The following is a 17,425-nucleotide window of genomic DNA, read 5'->3' as shown; positions in this document are numbered from 1 at the left end:
TAATAACTGACAATTGTCAGTTAAAGCGGTATGGGGGCATGACCCTCAACATATACCATTGGAAAGGCCTTTAATGCTTGTTAAAAAAGAATAAAAAATATTAAGTTAAAAAAATAAAAATTTACGAAAAAAAGTAAAAAAAATGATTTGGGGATCTCTAAACGAAGATAAAGATCAAAATTGCCTAGAGACCCCTAAATTAAATTATCTAAACATTAACTAGTTTAACTTTAAAAAAAATAAAAATAAAAAGTTAAAGTATTCTAGCTAAATGATCACTGTGGTAGACAATGTTACCACAGCGATCATATAGCTATGAAAAGTCACATTCCCTTTTTAAAAATGGCCGATACTAAATTGTAGCCAATGGTAGAGGGCGGCAATTTTTGAAATCCTGATGAACTGTAAATATTAAATTCAGCTATTTAGCCTGTGCGGTATGTGAGTAACCGTCTCATCCTTGGAGCTCCTTGCATTTTTACGGCAACTTATTTTTGCTGTAAAAGTGATGTTTTTTTGATTTTTTTATTTTTTTATCCCTTTACCATAATTTCTTTGGGATTGTAAGGGGGAAGAATGGTGTGTGCGCTTCAGTGAGTGAATGTATGGAAGGAAAGGTGTGTGCTTCTGCGAGTGAATGGAGATATGAAAGGCGTGTGAATGGTCAGTAATTAGGGTTGAAGCCTTGACGTGGCATTACTACTCACGTAAGAAGTTAAATTATGGCACAAAAAGTACACATTTGCAAAAACTACAGACCTTGACGCATGTGTTTCTAGTACAAACCTGGAGTGCGCAAGACTCAAATGAACATGTCGTTATGGTTAGAAAAAACATATTTTCTAGCCAAAGCGACATATTCCATCATTATTTGTGCACTCAACTTTTGTCCTAGAAATACATGTAACCCCTCATTTGAAGCTCCAAGGGGTGTAGTTTCTTGAAATGTGTACTTTATGTACCCTAATTTAACTTCCCAGATATCTAGACCACTTTAACTTCAGATATGGCAGATTTGAGAATCTTGTTAAAAAATTGTCTTTTAACATTATGGGGGGATGGCTGCATTTAGACAGCTGGAAAGTTAAATTATGGTACATAAAGTGTGTGTGTATATATATATATATATATATTATACCGTATTGGCTCGAATATAGGCTGCACTTTTTTCCCCCACTTTAAGTCTTTAAAGTGGGGGTGCGGCCTATATGCGGGGTCTAGCGCCCGACGCCCGGGACATGCAGTTCCGGGCGCCAGGCAGGCAGCAGGGTTAGGATACAGATCCCCCGCAGCGGTGCAGGGGACCTGCATCCTACTCTCCGATACGCTCAGACAGCCTCCCCTGCCAGCACTTTCCACGGGGGGGTGCCGGCACGGGAGATTGTCTAAGCGCATCCTGCAGACGTTTACCGGCTGCGACGATGAGCGTGAACGACCTCCGCTGCTGGCACGTCTGCTCGGTGTGCTTTAACAATCTCCCTTGCTGGGAATTCCCACGGGGGGGTGTCCCGGCAAGGGAAATTGTTAAAGCACATCGTGCAGAGGTGCCGGCAGCGGGAGGTCGTTTACGCTCATCGCTGCAGCCGGTGAACGTCTACACAATGCGCTTAGACAATCTCCCGTGCCGGCACCGGAAGTTGTCTACGCGTATTGCGTAGGTGTCCCCTGCCGGCCCCGCAAGACACACAGGAGTCTTCTTTGGTAAGTCGTGGGGGGGCAGAGTGGCAGTATATATATCGGGTGGGGGGCAGAGTGGCAGTATATGTATCGGGTGGGGGGCAGAGTGGCAGTATATGTATCGGGTGGGGGGCAGAGTGGCAGTATATATATCGGGTGGGGGGCAGAGTGGCAGTATATATATCGGGTGGGGGGCAGAGTGGCAGTATATATATCGGGTGGGGGGCAGAGTGGCAGTATATATATCGGGTGGGGGGCAGAGTGGCAGTATATATATCGGGTGGGGGGCAGAGTGGCAGTATATATATCGGGTGGGGGGCAGAGTGGCAGCTTATCTATTCTACGTTTAGAAAATTTTTTCCTTAGAAAAGCACCTAACTTTTAGGGTGCGGCCTATATTTGTGTGCGGCCTATATCCGAGCCAATACGATATTATATTAAACTACACCCCTTGACGCATCAAATGAGGGGCTGCATGTATTAGTAGCACAAGACTGGAGTGCGCAAGACATAAATGAACTTGTCGCTTTTAATTTAATTTTTATTTTTATAAGTGTGATATTCACTTATTTGTTGTGCGCGTCAGATTTGTGATACAAATACCTCATTTGCTGCGGCTGGGGGTGTAGTTTCTAAAAATATACAGTTTTGTTGGCATATTTTAACATCCCGGGCAGCTAGAGCTGTTTAATTGACGGCAGCCACGCATTAAATTTAAAGATGTCTTTTGTGATAGTCTAGTAAATTTTACTTTTAGCAATAAAATATTAGAAAAACACAGTCTACTGTTCTCAATTTCTGTTTATTTTAGACCGGTTACCTACTACAAATATTTAGCTACACAGCTTTTGATATTAGAGTTTAGAAAAATAAAATTACAAACTATTTTTTATTGAGTCGGAAGTGAAAAAATACTTTTCCCATTTTTGGCTTTATTTTGCAAATCTAATGAGACATACACATATAAAAATGGTATATTTGGAATCTGCTGGGTGTGCTGAAAAAACCAATATGTGGTTTGTAAAGTTTATTCCCAAGAAGTGTACTTCTAAACGGTTTAAACGAGAGATGCACCAAAATGCCGAAAACCAGCTTAGCACCAGGGTGGGAAATTTCTTAGCAGCCAAGGGGTTAAAAGATAAAAAAAAAGCATTTTTGGTCCTTGAAATCAATGGAAGCTTTTTCTGAGGGTCACCACTGTGTGTGTGTGTGTGTGTGTGTGCGACACATCTTAAGCATGGGAAATGGGCATAGGCAGAGTTTACCTTATGCAATTACAATGGGGACCACATGTAGAGTTTAAAGAGACCCCTCAGCTATCCCATGATTAGAATGTGTATGATGGCTGAAATGTCCATTTAAGAGTGTTTTGATTCCTCCATAAAATAATTACAAACTACATATTTTTTTTGTACTTTTCCCCCCATCTGCAGGACTGGTAAAATGATAAGTACGTACTATAACATTCCAGACTGGCCCTTATGGTATATTGGTAAGTTATCCACAGATTAATTATCATTACACCTGAAAAGAAAAGGTTTTTATATTGTCTTTCATGTCTGTATGTTTGTGTGTTTGTGTTTTTGTACTAACTTTTATACTTCAGATGATTTAACATTCCCTCCCTTTTTTGTGTTCCAGAATTAGCCTTTGCATTTCTCTTTAGTATAAATGCGCTGTTTGATTTTTGGCGATATTTCAAATACACAATGACTTCACCAAGCCTTGCTCTGAGTCCATTTCAGCAAAAGCTTCTTGGAGTACCAAACACCTGTAAGTATATTGAAAACCCAAAAGTCAGCAATTCATGGCAGTCTGTTTTAGCAACAGACTAAATGTCATTAATATTATAGGAATGCTAAGTAGTTCAACATAAAAATGCTATATTTACCATGTACCTGAATACTCATTTTGGCTTTTTGTGTCTGGGAGTGAGAGATCAGTGCGTGTATTTTTGTCTGACCGATGAGACTTATAATCAGGTGTCGATAGTGTCAATGGCCAAACCATTTCAAACTGTTTCCCTTTTTATTAGGAAACAAAATCCATCTTTTAGGTATCATAAAAGTACCACGGAGACGTCTCATAAATTTTTAAAACACCTGTAATTGTAAACTTGTTCAGATTTCTTTTTGAATGTGACAACAGTATTTCTGCTGTGTAAGGCACTGTCAGCGTCTCTAGTTCAAGAAATCATTAAAATATATTACAGTGGATGAACCATTGAACTTGCTGCTTAAATTGTATAATATGTATCCACAGTGTGGGCTAAATAAAATATATCATTGAAAAAGGCCTATTATGTGAGAACTGTAAAAATTTGGTCTTGTTTCAGGTGTACAATCCACTCCTCCTCAAGATGTTGTAAAAAGCAATGTTTCAACGTCTACTCCGTCACCCAGTATGCAAGGGCAGAGCGTGTTGAGCTATAGTCCATCCAGGTCACCCAGTGCCGGTCCAAAGTTCTCCAGCAGCTGCATGAGTGGATACAGCCCTCAAATGCAGGCCTTATTACCAAGCAGTGGGAGTTCTTTTAATTCAGCTATAGCGTATTCGCCAAGCAGCAGCTTCTCTAAGGTGAGTATCTAGCTTTTTGCCAAAATGCCAGTTATTGTGTATATTTTAAGCTCCCTCATTCTTCTAGCAGGGTAAAGTGTGAATTCATTACATTAGAGTTTAATGTTAATAACTTTATAAATGTAGATCTTGTTCCCTCTTAAACTGTATACTTTCTCAATGTCTAAGTGCTTGGGATAATGTAGAAATACACAACATTCAAGCGTTAACATAGAGGAATAAAGAAACCTTTTAACTTTAGTTTTTTTTTCTTCAGTAGTTTTTTGTATGTTCTATCGTATAACTGTGTAACTTTGTAGACCAAAATATTAGCACTTACAATGGCTTTGGCCTATTTAGTAAAAGGAAGATACATTAAATCCCTTTTGGGGGGATGGCCTGTATGAAATTTCAATGATCTCTTCAGTCTCTAATATACTGTATCTAATTGGGAAGAAAACATTCTTATTTCTATGTACTATTAAAGTGGTTAAGTGTTAATATACTAAGTTAAGTTGTAGTAAATAGTAGGCGCTGCGTGTATATTTACATATCCATTTTCCTATGGGTGTTTGATTGTTTAACTGTAAAATATAATTTTATTTTGACCTAGTCGGCAACACATCAAGGCTCCTATAGATTCCACAAGTCTTACCATATGCTGCAGTAGAGTGATGTAAAATGTATTTTTTCCTCTCAAACGGTTAAATCTTGGTTAGTCTTCATGGAACCTCATTTTACCTTTTCTTTGCAAAATGATTTTAGATGCAAAGTTTCAGTCCAACTCCTGGTTCACCACAGAATCCAAGCAGTCTTGGCCCAGTGGATAGTAGTGGGCTGAGGTCTCGATTCCGTTCTTCACCATCTGCCTACAGCTCACCTACAAGACAGGATGACTATATGACAGATCTTAAGATACTGGGCACGTTTCTACGAATTGAAGAGGAAAAGCTGCAGCGCACTCAGATAGGTATTAAGCTAGATTTTACAGCTACGTTGGTTTACTGTGTTTCATTCACCATTACTGGTTTAAGCCTTGTCAGCAGGTTAGTGCTGGCTTCATAGATACCCAGGGTGCGGTGGCTCCAGTTTTCTCCAGGTGCACCTATATCAGGGGCTTCCAACCTGTAGTCCTGCCACAGGTTGGAAGACCCATGACCTATATTATGAACTTGTACGCCAAAGTAATATCATAGAGACCTATACTTGCCCTGGAAAAATATGAATATATCATTTTTCCTTGCTAAAGGGACACTGCGCCATTATGTGCACTTTAATGGAAGGGATACTTTAAAGGGCACTTTCAGCTATCATGGTGTCCTACTTGCAAATGCGTGAAGGGGAATTATGTAGACTTCCTTATATACATGTGCCCCTGGTATTTTCTGTGCGAGAGATGGGTTCAGCCAAACATATTCGTAAAGTACTATAATATGCAATCTTTCTGGGTAAGGCTGTTTGGGGGCATTATATTCTTCCTGCAGAGGGCAAGCTAATTATAATGTGACTTTATTATACGGGACAGAACTACAGATGATGAAATACAGCTCTCTTTTCAGCTATACACTGTCTAGCAAATTGGCACTTTTTTTTTTTTGTGATATGGCAATGGGATAATTTGATGCATTCCAATGGTACAAGCCTTCACCACGCTTCGTTTATTTCAAGATACCTTGTTTTTGAGTTTTAACCTAACCTACCTATGCTTTATGTAGGGAGTCCTGATTCTACTTCACCAGCAAACAGTCCAACATTTTGGAATTACAGTCGGTCTATAGGGGATTATGCGCACACTCTCAGGAAGTTCCAGTACCAGCTGGCCTGCCGTTCCCAGGCTCCATCAACCCACAAGGATGAAGTAGACCTAAGCTCCAAACAAGCAGCAGAAGAGGTATAACTTACTCATTCACTAATAAACATGCTTTTTTTATTATTATTATTATTCCGGCTGACATTTGACATATTGATAGAATAATCTGCATATGTATACTATTGCGCGCCTCAAGTTTGCTTGCTAATTAATACACAAATGTGTATATTGATTCCATACACAACATTTTATTATAAAATGTAAACATCTGATTTATTTTTTTTGTGTGCGTGTGTGTGTGTGCGTGCGCAATGGATGTTGGTCCTATGTGTGTATTTAGTATATTGCCTAAAGCCGTTACAGCAACTTGAACCGCCTCGTATCTGAGAATTACCATACGTCTGTCATCTTTGGCTACCTCTTTAGGGGAGCTTCTGCTGCATTGTTATAGGTGGCAGTCTAGATGTTAAAATACCTTTTTAAACTGCAGGTTTGGGCGAGAGTCACAATGAATCGGCAGCTGCTGGAGCACATGGATTCGTGGACTGCAAAATTCCGAAATGTAGGTGTACATTGCATTAAATCCATGCAGAATGTTTCATGTGTGATGATAAATCACACTTAATGTGTGGTAGCTCACTTTTTTCTTATGTCAAGGTGTAAGTGTTTTAGTGTATGTATAGATGTGTGTGTGTGTGAAATATATATATAATTTTTTAATATTAGTCGCCCTTCTCCCTTATTTTGCATTATATATTTTTAGATGGTCTCTCTCCTGGACAGAGACTTTCAAATACACGTGTGAATATCTGAGTTCTTGTAAATGATTGATTTTAGTAAAAGTTCTTTGGCAAGTTTGTTTTGCTTTTTCTTTCATAGGTTTTGAAAATATTGAGTGTCTTGTATTTTCTATAGACTGACTTTTACTATTGACAACTTTTAAAAATCACTTTAATCCAGTATAAAACTCTTCTTATTTCTTTTTGTAGTGGGTTAATGAAACTATTTTAGTTCCTTTGGTTCAAGAGATGGAATCCGTGAACATACAAATGAGAAGACTAGGTTGCCCAGAGTTGCAAATCGGAGGTAAATGGAAGCATAGTCATCCTAAACCTCAAAACTGTTAAATTCCACTTGGCAAGTTGTGTGTAATACTGGTATGAAATGTTGGCATGCATACAAGTGGCAACAGCCTGTCATAAGCTGTAGAGGGTAATACAGTAAGAGAATTAAACGTGCATGGAATAGGCATAAAGCTATCCTGGATATAAGACAAGATCAAAGACTGGTGTAAGATCAGAAATAAATGTGTATACTAGACGGGCTGAATGGTCCTTGTTTGCTGTCAAATTGTATGTTCGCTTACGGAGGGAAAGGTTCGAAAAAATGCTTTTTGGAATCCAAACAACTTTTTGTTCTTGATATGCTTGTTTTGGTTTATCTTTATAGACGATGAAACACACAGCAACACAAAATGTGACCTAAATAATTTTTACATTGATCAATGCATATATTTATAACTTGGGGCAGGAGATACTCCCCTATGTACTTTTCCCTGATAAAGGTGTATAGTTTCTATAATGTTGGGGTGTACCTGGCACAGGTTGCCAGTGCAGTATGCACCAATATGATTTTACTGTGATATCTCTGAAAGAATTACATATTTAAACATGAGCAAGCCTTTCAAAAAAGTAATAATGCTTGTTAGGAGTATTGGATATTGGAAAAAAGTATATTAAGCCCAGAAAAAATGTGATTGTGATATTTTTTTTTTTTTTTCTGTTCGTCAGGAGTGTTGCTTCATTACCTTTTAGTAGTCCTTTTTTATGTTAAACTGTGAACTAAAATATTAATGTATCTGTGCTCTTGGCTTTTTTAGAATCTAGCATCGGCAGTTTGAAGCAAGCAGCTCTTTTAAAAGCTCCACTTGTTCCCTCGTTTAATATCATTGTGCAATATCTGGACATCACTCCAAATCAAGAGTACCTCTTTGAACGCATTAAAGGTTGTTTTGGTTTTTGTTTTATTGTGAGATTGAAAATTTTATTAATGCTTTAATATGTTAGACTAGTTAGTGGGAACACGCTAATCTTGTTTTTGTTTTGAAACCTGATTCCAAAACAGTTGAATTTTTCATTCAAAATGAATATATAACACTTAGTTTACTAGATGAATTGGAAAACTGTGGGCTGTTTGTATTTCTTTGACCATGCAAATGTGTCAAAAATCATGTGAATCTTTAATACAGATAGAAGATATATTCGTAGAGGATTTTTATTTTTTCTTACAAGCGTTATTTACTTTCTTGCAGAACTGTCCCATGGAGGGTGTATGAGCGCCTTTCGATGGAATTCAGGAGGAGACTTTAAAGGTCGTAAATGGGACACAGATCTTCCCACTGACTCAGCGGTATGTTGTGCCACTCAGAAAACTTACTTAAATACCCATTATTAGAAAGAAAAACTGAGCATTTGTAGCCCTAAAGTGATTTTCATATTGAAGTACATCTCCATTATCCAATTATCCATTTAAAGTTAGAACTTTTTTGCATCTTATTTTCTTGAATCTGGCAGCTTTCCTGACGACAATACAAAAAAACAAACTGTCTGCGCTTATCACTCTAATAAAGTTGGCGACAAATATATAAACATAATATAAATGAGAGGTTTTGGTTATATGAATTGGCCAAAGCATAATTAAGCTCACCCGCCACGTCAAGGCACACTCTCAATAGGGTGAGAACCTACTCTCACCTCCTACATAGTGGGCACACAAAGCAGTTTAAACTGCTACCAAAACCCCTGGACAGCAAGCTGTGTGTGTATTAACTATAAAGGCAAATGCAAACCTCTTGGACCAGGTCTAATTTATACATATGGAGTAATCCAATTTGTTATGCTGAGTATATAGTGATTATAGCTGTATTTGTTTTAATGGATTCCTTGCAGTTGTGAAATGTGTTTTGCAATATCTACATATCGGTAATGTAAAAATGATCTTGGATATTAAGGAAATTAACAAAAATTTATATACATATCTTCAAAGAATGTATTTGACTAGTGACTAAAGCACACATGCTGCCCAGCTTTCAGACAGATCTCTTTTGTCTGCTGTTTTTTACAGATCATCATGCATATGTTCTGCACATACCTAGATTCCAGGTTGCCTCCTCATCCCAAGTATCCTGATGGAAAAACCTTCACTTCACAGCATTTTATCCAGACACCTGATAAGCCAGGTTTGTGTGTTTCATTAACAATTTTATCCTGTTCATGGACAGTGATGTTTGTTATCAAACTTTATGTATTAAAACATACTTTGATATTAAAGGAAAAGTCATGCTATTTTTTGAGACCTCACCCCACCCTTTCCATACCACTTGAAAGCCATTGCACTTGAGCTCTAACTCTTGCTCTGCCTACCACGTATTTACTATATGAACAAAATTGAGCATATTACTGCCAGGGAATCTAAACTCCAAGGGAAAGGAACACAAAAGTTTATTATACCACATATCAGAAATGTGCTTTGCATTGTTGGCTCAGAGGGCCACTTGCATATCTAATAGTATTCACTGTCCTGCTGTAATCACCAGATGTTTTATGTATTTTAAGAAATACCATATTGGCTCGAATATATTCGGGGTCTAGCGCCCGACGCCCAGGACATGCAGTCCCGGGCAGGGTTAGGATATAGATCCCCCGCAGCGGTGCAGGGGACCTGTATCCTACTCCCCGATACGCTCAGACAGCCTCCCCTGCCAGAACTTTCCACGGGGTGGGGGGGGGGTGCCGGCACGGGAGGTTGTCTAAGCGCATCGTGCGGATGGTCACCGGCTGCGGAGGTTGTTTACCCGCATCGCCGCAGCCGGTGACCGTCCGCACGATGCGTTTTACCTCTGCCCCCAAGACTTACCAGAGGAGACTCCCGGGTGTCTTGCGGGGCCGGCGGGGGACATCTACGCAATACGCGTATACAACTTCCGGTGCCGGCACATCAGCTGAGTGCCGGCACCGGAAGTTGTGTACGCGTATTGCGTAGATGTCCCCCGCCAGCCCCGCAAGACACCCGGGAGTCTCCTCTGGTAACTCGGGGGGGGGGGGGGCAGAGTGGCAGCATATCTCGGGGGGGGGGGACAGTGGCAGCATATCTCGGGGGGGGGGGGGGACAGAGTGGCAGCATGTTTTTTTTCTTTAAAAAAGCACCAAACTTTTAGGGTGCGGCCTTTATACGGGGGTGGCCTATATCCGAGCCAATACGGTATATAAATCTAGCATTGATGGCATCTTTGTAAAGCAAACACTCTGATCTCTGTATGTAAGAAGCAATTGGTATTTGGAAAGTCCATCCAGGCTGGCGACTGACCGGTTGGATCACCTTCTCAGTGTACAGAGTGAATTGTCTAATTACATGCAGGGTACATTTTTTGTAAGTGTCTACCCCGTTTAAAAACACACAAAAACAAAAAAGCATGCTTATGGACTACAACTACCGTGACCCTAAACCAGGGTGATAGGAGTTACCCAAACTGTATCAAAAACAGAAAAATGTTTCTTGGGAAGGTGTGTATTTTATGCTTATTTTGTGTCTTTGGTATAGTTATGGAACCCATTACATTACATTACATTTATTTATATAGCACCAACAGCTGTTACAATCAGTGGCATAATTTAAAATTGCACACGCAATAACAAGCTGGTACAAAAGGAGAAGAGAGCCCTGCTCTTTCAAGCTTACAATCTAGTCGGTGGTTGAGCGGGAAGTGAGACAATAGGAGAGGTCTGCTTGGATGGGGATGAGTTGATGGGGTCCCGGATGATCTGTAGAAGTTGTGGTCATTCAGATGGCTTGATAAGGTTGATGGCTGAGAGTGTTAGGAGCAAGGGTTGTCCACTTCTCGGAAAAGGTGGGTTTTTAGGGAGCTATAACACCCATATTGTGTACCTACCTAGCGATATGCTGTGTGCTGTCACCTACATGGACCCCGTGTGTTTGGTAATTTACTAAATGAGATGAGGACATCTCTGAGCAAATAGTGTTTACCTTTTAGTTCCTTTTGACCTTTGCGGCGAGATGGTGAGTTTGTTTTTATACATATATTTGCATTAGTACCAAGTGATAACAGGCATTATTTGTCTACTTATGCTGATTTTTTTTCTTTTCTTTTTTGCATCAGATACCTCAAAGGAAAATGTGTTTTGCATCTATCAGAGCAGCGTCACTCCTCCCCATTACGAGCTAGTGTATCTAAAGCACATTTACAACTTGCCAAAGGTAATCAGATTTTTATTTATGTATATGAGGCTGTATTATTCTCAAACCATTTGTGCAAATACATTTTGAGGTGAATATATTTGACAATGAGAAGATGTTTTGTTTTGTGTGGGATTGGTAGAAACATATTGAAATTGGTTCTGGTGTGTCTGATTAAATGTTTGTTTGGGTTTGTTTTTTTTGTATGTTCTAGGGAAGAAACAACCTCTTCCATACGTTACTAATGTTCCTGTACATCGTAAAGACTAAAGAATCCGGGATGCTTGGGTAAGTGGAGCAGGGTATTTTATTAAACATTTCCTTTTGGCGTCTATTTTAATTTGGGATTACCAGACTTCTGTATCTGTTAAGAAATACACAAAATTAAGCTCTTTGTAATGGTTTGTTTTTTTTTTGCTCTGTCACATGCCTTGATTTTTTGAACAATTTCAAAAGCCTTTATGAAATCGTATTTAAAGAAAAGTACCATTATTACGGATGTATATCAACCGCCTTATGATACGATGTACCATTATGTCCTTTGCTTAGTGTTTAGAGAGGAATATTTCCCTTGAAAACATAAAAACCTATGAACGGGGGCTGATGCTGTACTGGTGGGGGATGTTTGAGTGTCAGTTGGGTTTTGATGATGGGTTTGTATGGTTATTCATACAAAATAGAATCAAAAGAAAGCTCTATCTGTTTAATATGCGTGAGTACACTTAACATGAAAGAGGGGTGCAATTATGGTTAAACATGGTTAAAGTCGGAAAAAAGTTCTTGTCATATTATATTCTGTAATGTTTACCAATGGCTTTTTTTTTTTTCTTTTAGGAGAGTCAATCTTGGTTTATCGGGAGTAAATATTTTATGGATATTTGGTGAATACGGACAATAGACGTACCTGACATTTGGTTGAAAATAGATTAAAAATTATTTGCCCCCTCCACTAAAGTGGAGTTTTGGTTTTGTCCTTGTGTACAATTTTTTTTTTTTTCTTCTTAAGGTGGGAGATCTGGAGAGACATTTTGGGAAAAATACATGTTTCTCATGAGTAGTTTTAAAGACTTTTTCTAATTTCAAATTTGTCTGGAGAAGTTCTTCACAATTAGATAACCTGTGCTATGGACAAGCCAGAAGAATACATTTCCGAGGCCATTATGTTGTATAGTGACCAGCCGTTTGAGGAAAAAATGGCACAGAGCATACCTTTTTTTTTCCCAGATAATTTTAATGCCAGAAAATTGCTTTGTAACTCATTTGGCAGAAGATACTTAACTAACTGCAACTGTGCTTTCATTCAAAGTTATGTTTGTAGTTGTGTGGTTTTTTTCCCTTGTTATTGGTTTGAACTTGTAGAAGATATTGCATTCTAGGGTCAACATATTCACGCAATAACAAACTTTCAAGACTAGCACATACGCTACTGCTCAAAAGTTTGGGGTTCACTCAACGTTTTTTTTTTTATTATTAAAATAACATCGAATAGATCAGTAATACATTGTAGACGTTAATGTTCTAAATGACTATTGTATCCAGAAACGGCTTTTTTTTTGTTTTTTGTTTTTTTTAATGGAGTATCTTCATTGGCGTACAGAAGGCCTTTATCAGCAACCATCACTCCTGCGTTCCACTGGCACATTGTGTTTGCTGATCCCAGTTTAAAATGTCCTTGTTTTCCATGAAAGCGCTAAATGACCCCAAACTTGTGAACGGTAGTGTATCTGTAGAAGACACCTGAGATCTTTAAAGCTTTTGTGACTCTACTCCTAACTTATAATGGATGAATATAATCACAAATTTTAAGGTAATCCCTACATGCTGTCTTCTCGAGCATCAGTTTATCTTCTAATTACTATTTCATCAATGCTTAACAATTTCCACAAAGACTTGCCCAATTATTTGTATTTATCACTCCGTGTAATTGATATCATTCAGTTTGCCTGGTATTTAATCATGCCACAAAATCCAACTTCAACATCTGATACATTTAACTGTATTTATTCTTATAAGACAGATTCGCACACTTAGTGCTGCAAGCAAATGGTTTTTTACAGGTTTTATTTATCTCTGCCATATCATATATGTAATGTTTTCAGGGAATGGACTTTTTTCTAAAAAAAAAAAAAAAAGTTATCTTAAAAATTAGCAATGTTAATGTTTGTTGACTTGTTGCTAGTGGTATTTTTTATTGCAATGTTTCCCTCTCAAGATGAGGCTTGTATCAAGTGGTACCTAAAATAAACAATTTTTTTTTTTTTTTTTTTGTTTTTTAAACAGTCATTTTTCTTTCAGTCTTTGTATTGACAAACGTCCCCTTTATTTAAGAGCAAACAAGTTATGCCATCAACACAATGTGAACAAACAAAAATGTGTAATGGGGATAAAATTAACAAAAACAATAGTTTGGTGTTCTCTGTGCATTAAATTGTGTGTATTCTGTTTTTATTTATGTAATGGGAGCTCGACTTGAATATACTGGTACCTTGGCAATTGTAAAAAAAAAAAAAACAACACCCTATATTGTGATTTTCAGGCATGCCTCGCTAAATCTTTACAAGTAAGCTTGTACTTTAACACAGTTAACGTAGAAGCAGCTTTAATAACAGTTGGGTATCCTGGCTTTTAAACTTCTAATCTTCTACAAGATGTTCTTGTAGGTCAGCATTTGTCATCTGGATCGTGTAACTGGTTATAGAAGGTCTATATTATACACTAGATCAACCTGTTTTATTTTGTTCTTTTCTATACAGGCTTGGTTAATATTTCTTTAACCCCTTAATGACAATTGCCGGTCCTGGCACGGCACGGAAAAGCATGTGCTTTACAACAATTGACGTGCCAGGACCGGCACGTCTTTAAACGGGTGCAGAAAGCGATCTACTATCGCTTTCTGCACCCAAAAAGCGTTGCTGAATGCCTCGACCTCGAGGCATTCAGCAACGCCGCGATCGGCACGAAGGGGCCATCTCTGGCCCCTCCACGGGGCGTCAACATCCGCCATACTTTGTATGGCGGCGGACGCCCGTTTTAAAAGCGTTTAGGAGGCGATCGACGATCGCCTCCTAAACTTAAATGGTGTCGCTGGAATGCCTCGATCAGGAGGCATCCAGCGACACCAAACACTAACCTTTTGATGGGCTGTGACCGCTCCGGAGAGCGGTCACAGCCGCAGCTGCCGGCAATCTTCGCCATCAAGGAAGATGGCCGCCGTCCTGTAACAGGAACCACAAATTTTAAAAGTTTGCTAGATGGTCCAGACCATCTAGAGAACTTTGGCTCCACTTGCAGGTTGAATACAGGTACTGCATTCACCATGCAAGTCAATGGAGCCCAGCTTTCTAATCACAGTGTGATTAGTAAAAATAAATTAAAAAATAAAATAAAATTAATAATAATTAGAAAAAAATAGTAAAAAACAGTAAAATGTAAAAATCATTTCCCACTGATGTCACTATCAGGGGAACCTCCAAGTTGAAAAAAAATGTTAAATTTTTTTAAAAAAAAAATATATATATATAAAAAATATATTTTTGTGAGCAAGTCCTAAAATTAGCATATTAGCTTAAAACAATTCTCGCATGGAAAGAGTTAAAATACTGGCATATTAAATGCCCGTGGGGTGTCTACTTTTAAAAAAATGTATGATTTGATGGGGTAAATTGAATGGGCCAGGTTCAACAACGTCCCAATTAACACGGGGGGAAGGATGGCCACACATCTAATTTCCAATTAGAAAAATGCACACGTACCAAATGTGGCCTTTTAGTTCCCCCAAAAAATGACACACCCATGCATGTGGGGTATCACTGCACTCAGGAGATGTTGCTGAACACATTATGGGGTGTTGTGTGACAGCGGCATATACCAGGAGCTGTAAATTCATACATAAAGTAGGTGTGTGTGGGAAAAATACACACACAAAAATATTACTGCAAACTTTGAAAAAATGCTGGTGGTAAAATATGTGCATGCAGAGTTAAAATACCAGCATTTAAAATACCCTGTGGTGTCTAGTTTTGAAAAATATATGGTTTTGTTGGGCACACTGAAATGGCCTGGCTCAAAGATGTACCAAATAGGGCATGGGCAGTGGATCCCAAATGCCAAAGTTCAACATTGAAAAAAGCGCATGCCCCAAATGTGGCCCTTTTGCCCCAAAACAGCCAGGCAAAATCATTCATGTGAGGTATCGCTGTACTCAGGAGATGTTGCTGAACACATATTGGGGTGTTTTGTGATAGTGACATATACGAGAACATTTTAATTCATACCTGAGTTAAAATGTGTATGGAAAACCAAATGCAAAAAAATGACTACCACAAAGTTTGACAAAGACTGGTGGTAGATATGGTGCATGGAAAGAGTTAAAATACTAGCATTTGAAATACCCTGGGGTGTCTAGTTTTCAAAAATATATGGGTTTATTGGGCACACTGAAATGGCCCGGCTCAAAGATGTACCAAATAGGGCATGGGCAGTGGATCCCCAAATGCCAAAGTTCAACATTGAAAAATGCGCATGCCCCAAATGTGGCCCTTTTGCCCCCAAACAGCCAGGCAAAATCATTCATGTGCGGTATCGCTGCGCTCAGGAGATGTTGCTGAACACATATTGGGGTGTTTTGTGATAGTGACATAAACTAGAACATTTTAATTCATACCTGAAGTAAAATGTGTATGACAAAACAAATGCAAAAAAATGACTACCATAAAGTTTGACAAAGACTGGTGGTAGATATGGTGCATGGAAAGAGTTAAAATACTAGCATTTGGAATACCCTGGGCTGTCTAGTTTTCAAAAATATATGACTTGATGGGGTAAATTGCATTGGCCGGGTTCAAAGATACCCGAAATGGCACATGGGGGGAAGAATTACCAGATTTGGAAAAAATGGCTTTGAAATAGCAAAACGCTACCTGTACTTATTGCCCCATAATGGGTAGAAAAAAGCAAAAAAACATAAAAACATTGGGTATTTCTAAACTCAGGACAAATAGTAGAATCTATTTAGCAGGTTTTTTCATTACCTTTTATAGATGAGTAAAAGATTTTTCAACTAAAAGTTAGAAACAGTCATTTTTTTCTAAATTTTTCACCATATTTTATAATTTTTTTAATAGTAAATAATATGATACAAACAAAACAATGTCATCTAAAGAAAGCCCTTCTTGTCCTGAAAAAAACAATATCTAATGTGTGTGGGTTCAGTAAACGGGAAAGAAGAAAATTACAGCTAAACACAAGCAGCGCAGAAGGGTACAAAAAGTAAAATCAGCCTTTGTCTCGAAGGGGTTAAGCATGTGTTTTTGTATCAATGAAGTGCATCTTGAAGAAGAGGCTGTGTTCATGTGTGTGTATATATACATAGGACTGTGACAGGGTGTAGTCAGGTGCTGATAGTTATGCTTGGAATACATAAATCTGAGTCCTTCAACACTCAGATGGTTAGTCCAGGAATCATGTTTGGGATCATCAAGAAGCAGAGGCAACTGCTATCCAATACAAGTTCACCTAAAGTGACACTGGACACAGTGTTTTGCAACTGAAGCAAGCAAGCAAGCATTTTGGCCTGGGGGGCGGATATAGCCAAGTGCCCCCGTTTCTGATAATGCGCGAACAACCGCATTAAAACATCCTCGCTCTATCATCACACGTTGCCTTACAACTGTAAAGTTTGACCTTGTCCAGAGCCTCTCCCGTTCGCTGCTGACAAACTGCGATATATCTTGTAAATCACAGCACATAAGAACCATCTGCCCTATCCAGTAACGACCCATCTAGATATTACGGGGGGGTCACGTAACATCGCATTACGTGACCCCACTGTGCTCCTGCACCCGTGAGCGGGCTGGGCCCCCCTCCTGTTTGAATTATTTTGGACTAGTCACTAGCCCATGGGGTAATTGTCCTCCAGGCCAGCATGGCTCTGGCAACAACTATATATACAGCTTATGAAATATGTCCACAGCAGCCAAAGGTTACGTCACTTTTAATCTGTATCACTATTATATAGCTGTTTATAGTGGAAATACATATTTTTTCGTCTTATTTAGGGATCGAATCCCCCAGTCAAGCGTCACTGTCAGAGAAAAGAGTACAAGCAAGGACGGACTAATTTATATGTAA

General features: G+C 38.8%; 1 protein-coding gene across 1 annotated transcript in view; it reads left to right on the top strand.

The window, feature by feature from the left end:
- LOC149298752 (transmembrane protein 209-like) overlaps window positions 1–12,194 on the top strand; it is a 38,268-nt gene extending 26,074 nt beyond the window's left edge. Inside the window, exons 4-16 of the mRNA XM_089487079.1 lie at window positions 3,111–3,169; window positions 3,319–3,450; window positions 4,013–4,254; window positions 4,999–5,203; window positions 5,949–6,124; window positions 6,534–6,605; window positions 7,033–7,129; window positions 7,923–8,048; window positions 8,355–8,452; window positions 9,167–9,281; window positions 11,220–11,317; window positions 11,511–11,584; window positions 12,131–12,194. Of these exons, the coding sequence (XP_089343205.1) occupies window positions 3,111–3,169; window positions 3,319–3,450; window positions 4,013–4,254; window positions 4,999–5,203; window positions 5,949–6,124; window positions 6,534–6,605; window positions 7,033–7,129; window positions 7,923–8,048; window positions 8,355–8,452; window positions 9,167–9,281; window positions 11,220–11,317; window positions 11,511–11,584; window positions 12,131–12,194 (1,558 nt within the window). The remainder of the gene's footprint in view (window positions 1–3,110; window positions 3,170–3,318; window positions 3,451–4,012; window positions 4,255–4,998; window positions 5,204–5,948; window positions 6,125–6,533; window positions 6,606–7,032; window positions 7,130–7,922; window positions 8,049–8,354; window positions 8,453–9,166; window positions 9,282–11,219; window positions 11,318–11,510; window positions 11,585–12,130) is intronic.
- The last annotated feature ends 5,231 nt before the right edge of the window (window positions 12,195–17,425 follow it).

This window comes from Sceloporus occidentalis, unplaced genomic scaffold (assembly GCF_023333645.1).
Source record: "Sceloporus occidentalis isolate IW3139 unplaced genomic scaffold, rSceOcc1.0.p SCAF_31, whole genome shotgun sequence".
Taxonomy (NCBI): domain Eukaryota; kingdom Metazoa; phylum Chordata; class Lepidosauria; order Squamata; family Phrynosomatidae; genus Sceloporus; species Sceloporus occidentalis.
The sequence above is the reverse complement of the archived record's forward strand: the minus strand, read 5'-3'. Positions and strand labels throughout refer to the sequence as shown.